Source organism: Dama dama, chromosome 12 (assembly GCF_033118175.1).
Source record: "Dama dama isolate Ldn47 chromosome 12, ASM3311817v1, whole genome shotgun sequence".
Classification (NCBI taxonomy): domain Eukaryota; kingdom Metazoa; phylum Chordata; class Mammalia; order Artiodactyla; family Cervidae; genus Dama; species Dama dama.
This window is the reverse complement of record NC_083692.1, coordinates 33,205,649-33,219,839: the sequence shown is the minus strand read 5'-3', so window position 1 is coordinate 33,219,839 and position 14,191 is coordinate 33,205,649. Positions and strand designations below refer to the sequence as shown.

General features: G+C 39.5%; 1 protein-coding gene across 1 annotated transcript in view; it reads right to left on the bottom strand.

Annotated features, from left to right (window-relative positions):
* Positions 1-14,191, bottom strand: part of SLC35F4 (solute carrier family 35 member F4) — a 265,300-nt gene that overhangs the window by 17,527 nt on the left and 233,582 nt on the right. The window contains exons 2-4 of the mRNA XM_061158368.1: positions 11,661-11,846; positions 6,462-6,759; positions 1,310-1,529 (exon numbers count right to left, since the gene is read on the bottom strand). Of these exons, the coding sequence (XP_061014351.1) occupies positions 1,310-1,529; positions 6,462-6,759; positions 11,661-11,846 (704 nt within the window). The remainder of the gene's footprint in view (positions 1-1,309; positions 1,530-6,461; positions 6,760-11,660; positions 11,847-14,191) is intronic.

The following is a 14,191-nucleotide window of genomic DNA, read 5'->3' as shown; positions in this document are numbered from 1 at the left end:
GGCTCTGCATTTTCACTTTTCACTGGGCCCCACAAATTATGTCAACCCCAGCTGAATGGATCAGTGAGCGATGTGAAGAAGGTTCTTGTTCTCAAGGACTTGTCAGGGTTCCTGACACTAGACAGCCAGTGCTTCATGAATAATACCATTAAGCTAAGCCTCTTGGGTGTGATATCTAAGATTAGCTAGTGGAGAATGAGTGTGAGACTGTATCTGGTATAGTTGAATGGTATCATGGAATGATTGAGAATTTTTCATCTTGTTTTCTGCTGTAGTTTTCCACTTGTCTGTGTCAAGCTTCAGTTCTGAATTTCTGAGCAGCATCTCCAAAGATACAACCAGAATTAGCTAATTGGCTATTAAGAAAATGTTTTCAGGATGATGGCTATCACAAGCTCTCTAATATAGACGTGAATTTCAGCATTTAGCGAGGCAAGGAATCATTGCAACAGGAGCAATAGTTTGATAGCAAAAAAATGTTTCAACCCAGTCTTGGACACCTCTTTTGAAGAACAGCAATTGTGTGATGTTTATTTTCTGGAAAAACACTCTTTGTTTGGATCTCCTTTTAAAGAATTATTTACTCAGTATTTTCATTATGGTGGCATGCCAGATTATATGAATGAGATCTGGCTCCTTACGTCTGCATAGCTCTCAATCAATGTAACAAAGGTCAAACATACAAAAAACTTTTTATTTTTAAATCCAGAGTATCTCTGAAAGGGATAAACTCAGAACTGAAGTGGTTGGTGGAAGTTTAATGCTATCCAATTGAGGATATGTACCCCAAAGTACAAGTTGTTTTTAGTTCCATTTCTAGATTAGTCATACTAGATATATAGCCACTCTTAACAGCATAGTGCCATTACTGGTGACTTTAATTACTGTTTGGTGATCTTACTACTTATACCAATATTAATTAAATTCATGGGAGGGGGTGCAAAAAACATGAGTTGTCCAAACATGTTGACTGGAAAAAAAAAAAAAACCATAATCTTTACTGTGGCTAATTTTCTCAGACCCTTCTTTCTCAAGCACAGAAGGAGTTGATCAGACCATTAATTCTAAAAAAAAGAACTTATTTTCCCTGAGTGCCTCCTGTTGACATCAGCTGACTGCCCAATGGAAACAATCTTTTATCCTCTCATGACATTGTAACTGCCTGGGTGTTCTAGCACATCTTCAAATTTCAATCTGTACTCAGAACCAAATAAGTTTTGCAGAAACTCCACAAAACGAAGCAGCTCTCCCAATGCCAAGGATTTATGATTAAATGCAGCCTCACGCATTGAATCAAGTGTGCTATTACCCTCACTCCCATGAACCTGTCTTTCAGCACGATCCATGACAGCAAGAAGACAAAGGCTTTGTTACAACAGAACAGAGCAGAGACGTCCGTGGCCGTCAGCTTCTTTAAAGCCAGTAAATACAGGTAATTAGTCAAAGTCCATAGAATAGAAAAGGGAGCAGTTCTTTTAAGAAAGAGCTTCAAGGTCAGACCATCTTCACCAAAAATTCGACTGCATTCCCTAAGGAAGAAAGAGAGGTTAATAGGTATTGATGTTAACACATCTTATGTGGACTAGCTCTTGAAAGCCATTTTTAGGCAAGAGCACAAACCCTCAAGACCCATTATTCATGTGTGGAACCTACTGAACCCAGGGCTGCCACCTTCAGGCCATGAGTGCAAAGGGTTCCATGGAGGAGTTCCCATCTCCCCAGACACAGGCCTTTCCTACCTGTTGTGCGAGATTTTGGGGGTAGCCATTCTGCTGTTGCTGAATATTCTTAGAGAAACCTGGAGAAATCCAGCGATGATTGGTTGCTGGAATTACTAGCTATTGGAAGAGACAGAAGATGCTTTCCCAATGGACAAATGCAACAGTGTCAAGACAGTTGCTACAGATTGAATAGGCTACAGACAACGCGCAACCTCACATAGCAAGTAAAGGCAGGTGCAGCTTGGTATTTTATTATTCCTAAAATGTTATGCCTCTTTCTAACATATCTGCCCAGTGGACTAATTTCTTTTATGCCTTCCCTGGTAGCTCAGCTGGTGAAGAATACACCTGCAATGCAGGAGACCCCTGTTCAATCCCTGGGTTGGGAAGATCTCCTAGAGAAGGGGTAGGCTACCCACTTCAGTATTCTTGGGCTTCCCTGGTGGCTCAGATGGTAAAGAATCCGCCTGCAATGCGGGAGATCTGGGTTCGATTGCTGGGTTGGGAAAATCCCCTGGAGAAGGGCATGGCAACCCACTCCAGTATTCTTGCCTGGAGAATCCCCATAAACAGGGGGGCTTGGCGGGCTACAGTCCTTGGGGTCGCAAGGAGTCAGACACGATCCGAGCCACTAAGCACAGCATAGCATTTTTAAGGCAGAAAAAATGAAGGAAGTTTCTGTGATAACCCCCAAATCATAAAATAAATAAAATTCAAGTTCCATTTATATATAGACTTTGACCATTCTGGAGGAGTTGTCTGAATACACTGCTTAAAAATAGTCATTTTGGTTAAATCTTTGATTTGCATGGTTTCTGACTAAATTGACTATTTAGTCCAGAGGGTGGTTTTAATCAAAATGTTGAAGCTAGCAATACGTACAGGTGATATTTAAAGTGATAGAATAACAATGCCTTTTTGATTATGGACTGAAAACAGGCTGGGAAAATTCAGCTTCATTTTTTTTTTTCAGTCAGTTGTTCATGAACATTCAAGCTTTCATTAGGCAACTATCTTGTGTCAGGCATTGTTTTTTTCAAGCGTAGTATAAATATCCCATTTAAAGCAAGAAGTTATTCACAGTTGCACGTTTATGTTTATAAATCTATTTATAGGACTCTAGATAGCTCTAGTTTCTGGTTTCTCTTCTAGCTCTTTCTGAAGAGAGATAATTGTGTCTCAGTATTACTTTGCCTCAAAGCAATCTCCAGCCAATGTTTGCCTCCCCTGTATGAAGTGATTCAGCCCACAGGAGGACTGCATGTGAGGAGGGCATGACCAAGTGATGAGGCTTCAGGCTCAGGGGGACGAGCTTCAGTATCAAGTCTCGTAGTAAATGCTGCTTCCAAACAGCTGAGAACACAGGGAATTGTAGGCCAGTGACTCTGGGAAGGTTAAAAATCCATTTTGAACACAGAGACATACATGCCATGGTTTTACTTTCATGTGGGAGACAACCAAAATGGAAAGGTTTCATAAAATGAAAATGGGATTTCCCAAAGCTAAATTTTAACTTGAAGGAGACAAAACTTCAGTGAAGGGACTAAATAAGCCAGAGGCAAAACCTTTTGCAAAGTAAACAGAAATTACACATGCTCACACACACAGGAAAATGGATGGAGTCTCTGCTTTGTTTGGCTTTATTGAGGTGTAATTGATTTACAATATTATAAAATGGAATGGCCTATTGAGATACGCAGAATCAGAGGCACACACAGAGCAAGCAACAGTGTTTATGGAGCATCTAGGCACATGCTTTGTATTCTGTCCTTACAGAGAGATCTGGTCCTTGAGGAAATCTCCCAGGGAGAGCTGGAGTGGGGAGTCATGGGTTTATTTATCCTGACATCTATAACTTCTGAACATCCTTTAAAATACATATTTATTAAGAACCACAACAAATCTATTTATGATTAAAGCCTTTCTTTTCCTATCACCAGCCCCAGCCAGTGATGGTTCTTACCAAGGGTTCCACCATCATGCTGGGTAGAGTGCGCTCAAAGACTTTGGATTCAGGAAAGGAAACACCCTGCCCCCATGGGGAAGCCAGCAGAGGCAGGTGGCCTGGGGAGAGTGCCCCCAGCATAGCACTGCTGCCCAGCAGAGGCTCTTGGCCTGGCTTATCCTGTCCCCCAGGAACTGGCTTCCCCCTTGTTACCCTTTCTTCCCCTTTCCTCTCAGTGCCAACCTTCTCCCCACTTGTCACTGCTGTTACAAGAATTAAAATTGGTCTCCATTCAAACACCAGTTCACCTGGGTAAAACCTCTTTCTGTTTAAGCATTAAGTGCTAGAAAATGTGAAAATTTCTTTTAAAAAGATGGATTTCTGTGAAGAAACAGATAACAACAGCATGTCTCTCCCTGGGATGATGAGTTCAGAATTTCTAGACAAGAAGCATTGGCAGGACGCAAAATTTGGAAAGAAGCTTAGAAGTTGGGGGTACTAACAATGTAGTCATGCTCATCACTGTTCCAGCAGCTACTGGTTAATGGAACACTTTCTGTCTGTTGGATGGCATCTTAAGCACATTTCATAGCTTCCTGACATATGGCAAGTGTGTCTTTGGCTCTAGTTTCATGCTTTCTAGAGATTTTTTTCCTTAAGAAATGACCCTTTGATATTCTTTTGATATACCATCAAAACTACAGTATATAATTATTTTCTTAAATTTCAAATTCACCTGAGGCAATTGAATTCTCTTAACTGTATATAAATGGCATAATTGAAATACCAAAAACTACTTCCAAATGCACAATCCTTACCATCTAAGTTTGATACTTTGTTGAAAATTCTTTTGATGTTAGTGATAGGGGAAAAAACTCGAAATGCTTTCATACCATTCAAGAGAAAAGGAGAAAATAGAGGGTGTGATGCTATGGGATACACCCTGTTTCCAGTCTTAGACACTAACTATTCTCCCCTTGTTCTGCCATGAGAACTTCATGGGGTGACTTCTTGGCAGACAGTGGTAATGAATCTACAGGGAATAAAGATCAAGGATCTCAGAATTTTCTGGCAGTGTTTACCTTTCATATGGAGGGGGCCACTGGAGAATATTCCCTTCAAAGACAATGTTTTCTGCTTGAAAATAAAAGCTCTTTGATTCAGTTTCACAAATGGTCAGTTTCACAAATGGTCAACTTCACGCTAGGACTAACAGGTGGAGGTGTCCTGTCAAGTCACAGATTTCACTACATTCAGAGTTAGTTCAGTGTGAGAGAAACTCATTCTCCAAACAACACCTGTCAGCAGGAGCCTCTTGTTGTAAATGTGTTCTCTTAAGTAAAACTGACCTGGCTTGCTTTGAGGTATTCTGAGGCATTACTTCCCATATTAACCTTCTGCTGTTTTTAATCAGAATATGTGTCTAAACCATAGGAACCTTTGAGTAGAACACATACACAATAGGTAAATGGAGGTATCTGAAATCAGGGAAAACTTTATTCTGATAATTATGTCCCCTGAAATCATGTATTAAGTATTATTATCTAAAAAGACCTTATGCCCCAGGATCATGTCTGTTTTGATGGGAAGAAATTAGTCTTAGCAATCCTTAACAGGTATAAGGATTTTTTCTTTCCTCCAAACCAGAAAACACTTCTTTTTGAGCTGGTTTTTGTTGCTTTAATGATAGCAGAATGTTCATGGACACACAGAGAAAGTCAGCTCACAGTGCGACTTCAATATTCCCGAGCAATTCCAAGCTGGTGATGGAAATTGGAAGTTGAAGATAAAGCCTTCAGAGTGCCTTAAATTTTTAAGGACAGTCTTACCATGCACCAATGATCATCCTTTTATCATAAAGTAAAAGGGCAAGAGAGAAAGGTTATTTGGGCTTCTGCAAGACAAATTTATTGCCATTCTGCTGAGGAGGAATAAGCAAAAAGCTGTCACTCTCCCACTGCCATCTGCTGAGGTCAAGACCACTGTTTCCTCTTGGTGAGCAGAGTGACTGTCCTGGAAGTTATTCCTTGATTCTGGTTTTTCTTTTCAAGAAGCTCTGTCAGCAAAGGACCTTTAACCCAGACGCTGCTCTGCCTCTCCTCAGGGCTGCGCAGGGCTGGATGACACAGCTGTGCCAGCTTTCCCACCTCTCCACGAGGGAGCTGCAGAAGCCAGGTCGAACTCAGAGCAACCAATAGGACCATGGCACTCAAGTTCATGGCCAGCAAACCAACAGACAAGGTGCTCTGGTCCTAGCCAGCAAAGAACAGCTTCTTTTAAGCCATCCCAAGGCCAGACGAAGTCATTTTATCTGCTATAACACTGCTGTGTCCAGAATACTGAGCAAGTGTTTTTGTAAGAATCTTTATAATACAGTTCCCCGCCCCCCTGCCTGGGCTCAAGGCCCTGGCTTGTTCTTTGAAAAAAGAGAGATTGAGCTGGATTAAAATCTGGGTTCCATTATTTATAAATGTGTGACCTTGGACAAGTCACTGAATCTCTCCAACCCTGTTATTCTTGTGTTAAAATAGGGATAATTAAAAGGTGGCTGTTACCACCAATGAAAATTAGATAAGATCTGCAAAAGCACTAGCACAGTGCTTCACATGTTGTAGACAATAATTTTGGAGGGAGGAGGGAGCTGATTCTGTTTCTTCATGTTCATATGTTCATTACTAACCTTAGATCCTGCCTCTCCACACTCCTCAACTCATCTTTCAAAGAGATGAAATCATGCATATTTGCATGAAATTATTTCAAACCATCTCCTATTGGCCATTTAACATGAAACCTACCTGAATTTTTTCATTGGAGATTGTTTTTCTTGAGCAGTGGCCAGATGACCAGAATAATAGACTGGGAAAAACATAATGTTCCAGTTTGTTGAAAACCAAGTCATGAAAAATGGACAGTAGAAGTTCTTATAAGTAATTTTTACAATCTGTGTGGTTCCAACCCAAGATGATGACACTGACAAGATGATCAAAAGTCCCCAGACAGCCTTCAGAACCATGGACATGCAGGATAGGCAGCGAGCCTTGATTCTGTTTTCTTGGCTGCTGTTCTCAGGATGAGTCTGTGCTCCATCATCCCCTGCAAACAGGAAAGGAATACAAATGTGTGGAAATCAAGTTATAAAACAGAAATGAAAGAGACAGACAGTAGAATCACCAGTGTTTTGTTTTCCCTACTATGATTTGAAGAGACAAATAACACTGGCTCATTTTCTGTCTGGAATCTCTGCTCTGTAAGGTATACTGTGTATCTGGGACCCTTACCCAGGCCATGATGATACTGATGAACTTGGTGGATGCTCTCTGTTCTCAGGGGAACCCTACCCACCTCCTTGTGAGAGCATTTCAGCTTCAAAGGCTTTGGCCTTGGCCACATGATCTGCTTTGTCTAATCAAACATGAACAGATGGTATGCTCATGATCTGCAGTATGGTGTGCCACCTCTCAGTAAAAGCTTTAAGAGGCTTCACACAGCCCCACTACCTCTCTAGCTCTTCCTTTCTGCCACTAGAATGGAAAATCTCAAATAGAAGCTGTTCCTTTGGTCTATGTGGGAGAATGAGCAGGACCTAGTCAGACCCTTGTATTCACCAACATGAAAAGTGAATGAGAAATAAGTATTTATTGTTATTTCCCACTGAGTTTTTTTTTTTTTAACTGCAGCAACGATTACTAATAAATTGAAAAGGATGTGCCCCCAAACAGAGCAAGTCTGGACTGCACAAAATCACCTCCTACCTCAGAACAAATTACTGTTTAATATCTTTCTGGGAGCACAGTGAGTTCTGCTTTATATTTTTACATTTACTAAGAAAATTTAGTAGCATTTTTTTTCACATTGAAACAGTCGAAGTTCTCCAAAAGTGACAATCATAAAGGCCTTCTCCCTAAGACCGAAAACAAGTTCAACACAATGAATTTATATACCTATCAGGACGTTAAATGAGAGCAGTGGTCATCCTGAGTTCCCAGATGGTAGAATCCGGGGAAAGGTAGACAGAATTGTCTGCAAGACTCCATGGTGTTTCCAGGGACCTCCTCTAAGCATAAGATTTATCCTGGGCTTATGCAAGTGGTACAGCCCACAGACTGCAAGTGATAGTGGATGGCTTTCTCACATTCCTCTTCAGAGCCTGCCGGCTCTCTGCTGAATGTTTCCACTGCTTAATGACCCAGGTGTGACTGCCCCGCTGTGGCAAAGGCTTTCGTCCAGCCATTTATTTGGGGAAAGCAGATAGCAAGCCTTGAAAGTGAATTTTTCACTGGAGAGTATAAACCAAGCAGGATAAACAGGCAATTATTACATGACTTCCAAGTCTTATAAACAGAATTCTCAGAGCCTAGTCTCCGGAAGATGAAAACTGGTATTCTTTTATTTATTTATTCAACAAAGTCCTGTGGAGACTACCAGGAGCTAGTTAAATAGGTCCCAGGGGTTCAAAAATGAAAGACTTGAGCTCATAATCTAGAGGAAGGTCAGGAAACACATCTAAAACAGTGTGAGAAGGGCCGAGTATGGCAGATACAAGGCCACGTGGAGGCAGACAAGCAGCACTTGTTAAGAGGTGAGGTGTGTAGTGACCAGGAGAAACTTCCGTGATGCAGTAACACTGAGATGAGACTGAAAGTATGCTAACCAGCATGCTTGGCTGTGTATAAACTATACCTGATAACAGTCTTCAAATTCGCTATGTCCATGTGGCTTATACAGAGAGTAGAGGGGAAAAAACGAAAATGAATAACAGGGCAGAACAAGAGCTCTTGTGTTGGAAGGCTGGGAAGGGAACACAAGTCTACCCAATTAAGTGGGTATTACCATTCCCACTTTACAGATGCAAAATCTGTAAGCTGTATTAAGACTTATATTAAAGGTTGTTCAAGGTTGAGCCCAAGTCAGTATACTCCAGGGTCTAAACTTTTTATTCTGAATATTCATTCTGTCTAGGTTTCAGGCTTGAGCTCCCCATTTAAGCACTGGAAGCTTCAAAAATGGTTTGGAGAAAAGTTTCCTGGCAGGAATGGCAGCCTTGCATGAGGTTTAATAGAAGAGAAAGGTGTACTACACTTCAGGTCACACTATTCTAAGGGACTAGCTCATAAAGGAGGAATGATTCTACAAAGATTATTTGTATCCCTTTGACATCTGCCTTTACTGTCACCTTTGAAGATGACATCTGTACCACTGTCAGAGCATATAAAGTACTTTTGATGACACCAGTAGTCACCTAAATCCTCCCACAGTATTGCCTCATTCTTCTGCAAACTAGATTGAATTGTTGACAATTCTTTAATTTTACTATCTGTAGATACCACAGAAAGATAGACTCCCCTGGGTTCTTTTATTTTTCTGATCATTTAAATGTGATTTTCTATAGTCCTGCTTAGATTTATTGTTTTGTATACATCATTAAAATTGATTTACCAGTAATTCCATCCTTCTCTAGAGAACCTTGATTAGAGTCGCAGAGATTGATGGCAGAGGCCACTGGAATTTGGAAGCATAAGTGAAAGTCCTAGCCCTGCCACCAGAAGGCCCTGACTATATATTTAATTCTGGTCTTAGCGTCTCTGTCAAACACCAGTAATACTTAGCTCATGGGATTCATTTTGAGCTTAAGTACCATAACATTCATGAGAGCATGGCGAGCTGCTCTTTAGATTCTTCTTGTTTCTTTTTCTTTTTGGCGTCTAGGAATATCCCCAAGTGTCTTCCAAATCGTTGCAGAAAGAGTAAATTATGCCACATGTGGTCTTCAATGATACAGTCTTTGAGATTTGTAATTCGTATATGATAGATAGGGCAGATTAATTAACCATATTTAATTAACTGCAACATTCTGTTCTGCAGATAACTGAGATAATAAGAACATTACTGCAACTAATTAAAGCCAGTTAAAACTTTCTGAAGATTTACAATGTCATTTTCTTCACTTTTTACAAAAGAGTTTTGGCCTTGGGGTCCATAGTTGCTGAGATTCCATTTTAAAATATTGTCATTTGGGGGGGAAAAATCTTTTCTCATAAAAACCTCTAAACAAATAAGTAGGTCCCTAGACCTACTTTCACATCTCCTCTATACCTTCATTTACCTGGGTCCCCTGAATTATTTCTCTTCTGCTAATTTTTTAAAGCTAGTGTTCTCAAAGTTATGAGGTTTTTGTTTTTCGATTTTTTCCCACTGCCCACTTGTTTTGGATAGAGTTATTTTGTTGTTTTTGCTGGTGTCACTATTGACTTTAAGGATGCAAGAGATTTTACTATATTGCTGGCCAAGCTGAAGGAATAAATGGAGAAGGGGAGATTGAATATGTAGGTGGAAGAGATGGAGAGGAGGTAATCATGGATGTAGGAGGAGTCAGCATCAGAATGGTTGTAAACACAGAAGTCAAAAGTGGTCCCTGCAATGATGACAGTGAAAGTCTCTCAAGTCAAGTCTGACTTTTTGCGACCCCGTGGACTGTAGCCTGACAGCTCCCTCTGTCCATGGAATTCTCCAGGCAACGATACTGGAGTGGATAGCCGTTCCCTTCTCCAGGGGATCTTCCCAACCCAGGGATTGAACCCAGGTTTCCTGTATTGCAGGTGGATTCTTTACCATCTGAGCCACCAGGGAAGCCCCTGCAATGATGATAATTAGCAAATTAGCAAGCAAGAGAACAGAGACACTTTGAGGCAGGGAAGAAAGCATCTGTTAGCACACAACTGTTTCAGTCTTTTTAGGAAGGTAAAAGTGTGGTCATATGATGAGAGGAAGTGAATATGGACTCGAAGCTTGAGATTATCTCTGGGGAAGGCAGTATGATGTCCATCACCAAAATGTAACAGTATTGGGCAGCAGCCTAGTGGACCCAGCTGCATTTATTTTTTTCATGTGACTTGTTTTATTGCGATATTTGTTTTACCACAAGAGTCTAAAAACAAACGCACAATATCTCTGAGGTCTGTCTGTATACTGTACTTAACTATCTTTGCTTCTTTCCCACCCATTCTTCCTCAACTGCTACATTTTGGCTTTTGCCCCATGACTCTGTTGAAATTTTTCTTGCTAGATAATAATAAATAATCTCCTGTTTTTGAAGTTCAATGGATACTTTTTCACTACTTACTTTAGATGAAATAACAACCTCGTATTTCACTAACCTCTCCTTTTCAGTTTATTTTGCTGAGTCCTATTCCTCATCCTCTTCTGATCACTTTAGAGTTTTCCAGAGTTCTGTCTCTTTAGCTCTCTCTTCTCTCCTCCTCCTCCATCCTTTAAGGATTTTATGCATACTCCTGCATTGCAGGCAGATTCTTTACCATCTGAACCACTAGGGAAGTCCATTGCATGTTCCAGCTACGTTTTAAAATGATACATTCGCTGGGAAACCCATGGATATAGTTAAGAGATTTATCTAGTGATTCCAGTAACCCAAGTATTCCAGGGGTTGGTCAGGCAGATGTGAGGAAAGGTTAAAGGTCTTGATTTAATAGTAAATGCTGATCAGGGAGGCAACTGAATTGTCCTGAAGGAGGTAAAAAATTGGGAAAACTAGAAGGGCTCCAAGGACTGGCAGTCCTAATAAAGATAAGAGCAGAGTCTGTGATTTTACTGGTGCTTTTATTCTTCTCAGAATGGGTACAGCTTGTTATTACTAAATCCCAGGACTGAGATAAAAGGTGCTGGCTTTTGCCATCTTGAAGATAAGAAAAATAGTTTCCTTATAAACTGTATCAGAAGTCATTATTTAACCATGTGTTAAGCCCTCCAACTGTAGGTTTTGGTATTATTTCTCTGCTACACTGTCCACTGTCCATCATTAATGGATTATATCTATACATTTCTCTTCTTCCTTCTCCTTCCACTTGATAAACTCTGCTCACATGTACTCCTAAGAGTCAGTGTCACATCTCTACATTCTGTGCCAATGGTGAAATCTTTCATTGCTGGCTAGAAGCTTACCACATGTACTGTTATTTAAGAGGAGGCCACTCACATACCTGATCTGTTTTGCCTCTCAGCTCTGTGTCCACAAACTCCAGAGGATCCTCGACTCTGAAGTTCAAGAATAGGAGCAGAGGAATCTTCTGTGACAGAGAGAGGGGACAGTTGTCTGCTGATGCTACTATGTGAACTGGGGCAGTTGGCTCCAGGTTTACATCGAGTAACTGATGATCTGGAGGTACCTGGGAAGAAAGAGATCAGTTTGAAAATTTCCTGGAGGAAAAACATATTTTAAATGTCGTGGCAGTAAAATATATGGAACATTCATTGAGTTCGTTTCTAATTTTACAAAAGGGGCTCCTAAAAAGAAAATGCTATGTTGGTAAAGTCTGTTACCTAAGATAAAGAGTCTTTTTAGATAAATCCATTAACTAAATGAACATTAGAAAATGGGTTGATTTATCTGTTCTGAATTAGCACTGTTCTTACAGTTGAATAGTTTACCTCAGGGAAAGCAAAATGGTGTTATTTCTTCTCCCTTTTCTTCCTGAGGTCTGTTGAATTCCTAACTGGTAAAACTGCCAACTAGCTCTCCTATTAAATCTTTTATACACTTTTCCATCAGTTTGATCACTAAAATCCAACTTCGTTGTATCTCCTCTGTTCTGGCTAGGAGATTTATTCAATATGTTGAATAAAAGTAGTGAGAGTGGAATGCTTTCAACTTTTTTCACTGTTGAGAATGATGTTAGCTGTAGGTTTGTCATATATGCCCTTTATTATGTTGAGATAAATTCACTCTATCCCCACTTTCTGGAGAGTTTTTAATGAAAAATGGAAATTGAATTTTGTCAGAAGTGTTTTCTGCATCATATGATTTTTATTCTTCAATTTGTTAATGTGTATCACACTGATTGCTTAGCAGATAATGAAAAGCCCTTGCATCTCTGGGATAAATTCCATTTGATCATGATATATTATCTTTTGATGTATCTTTGGATTTGGTTTGCTAATATTTTGTTGAGGACTTTTGCATCTACATTTTTGCATCAGTGATATTGGCCTGAAGTTTTCTTTCTTGTGTGATATCTTTGTCTGGTTTTGGTATCAGGGTGATGGTGGCACCATAGAATGAGTTTGAAAGTGTTCCTCCTGCTGCGGTTTTTTGTTTTTTTGTTTTTTAGTAATTTAAGAAAGATAGGTATTAATTCTTCTCTAAATGTTTGGTACAATTCACCCGTGAAGGCCATTTGGTCCTGGGCTTTTGTTTACTGGGAGTTTTTTTCTTTTTCTTTTCTTTACTACTGATTCAATTTCATCACTGATAATTATCTGTTTGTATTTTGTGTGTCTTCCTGGTTCAGACTTGGAAAATAGTACATAATTAGGAATTTCTTCTAGGCTGTCAATTTTATTTGCATATAGCTGCCCTTAGGAGTCTCTTACGATCCTTTGTATTTCTGTGGTGTTGGATGTAACTTCTCCTTTTTCATTTCTGAAACTACTGATTTGGACCTTCTCTTTTTCATGATGAGTCTGGCTAAAGTTTTATCAATTTTGTTTATCTTTTCAAAGAAACTGCTCTTAGTTTTGCTGATCTTTTCTATTTTTTCTATTTCATTTATTTCTGTTCTGATCTTTATCATTTATTTCCTTCTACTAATGGGTTTTGTTTGTTCTTTGCTTTCTAGCTCCATCTGGTCCAATGTGTCACTTCAGGCTAGTGTTTCCTTGTTAATTTTCTGTCTGAATGATCTGTCCATTGATGTAAGTGGGGTGTTCAAGTCCTCTATTAGTATTACATTACTGTTGATATCTCCATTTGTGTCTGTTAATATTTGCTTTTGTGTATTTAGGTGCTCCTATGTTGGGTGCATGTATATTTATAATTGCTGTATCTTCTTAGATTGATCCCTTGATCATTATGTAATGTCCTTTTTTTGTCTCTTGTAACAGTCTCTATTTTAACTATTTTAAGTCTATTTTATCTGATGTAAGTATTGTGACCCTGGCTTTCTTTTGATTTCCATTAGCATGGAATACCTTTTTCTATTTCTCACTTTCAGACTGTATGTGTCTTTGGATATGAAGTAAGTCTATTGTAGGTCTTGTTTTTGGATCCCTTCAGCCTTTTTTGTTTTAGTAATACTTTTAAAAATGGAAATAAAGTTTATTTAAAATGTTGTGCCAATCTGTGCTGTACAACAAACTGAGTTATACACATATATATACTTTTTAAAAATATTCTCTTCCATTATGGTTTATCCTAGGAGACTGGGTATAGTTCCCTGTGCTACACAGTAGGAACATGTTGCTTATCCATTCTAGATATAAGAGTTTGCATCTACCAATCCCAAACTCCCAGTCCATCTCTCCCTCCACCCCTCTCCCTTGGCAACCATAGGTCTGATCTCTATGTCTGTGGGTCTGTTTCTGTCTTGTAGATAGGTTCATTTGTGCCAGATTTTAGATTCCGCATATAAGTGATGTCATATGGTATTTGTCTTTGACTTACTTTACTTAGTATGATAATCTCTAGTCACATCTATGTTGATGCAAATGGCATTATCTTGTTTTTTTTTTTTTT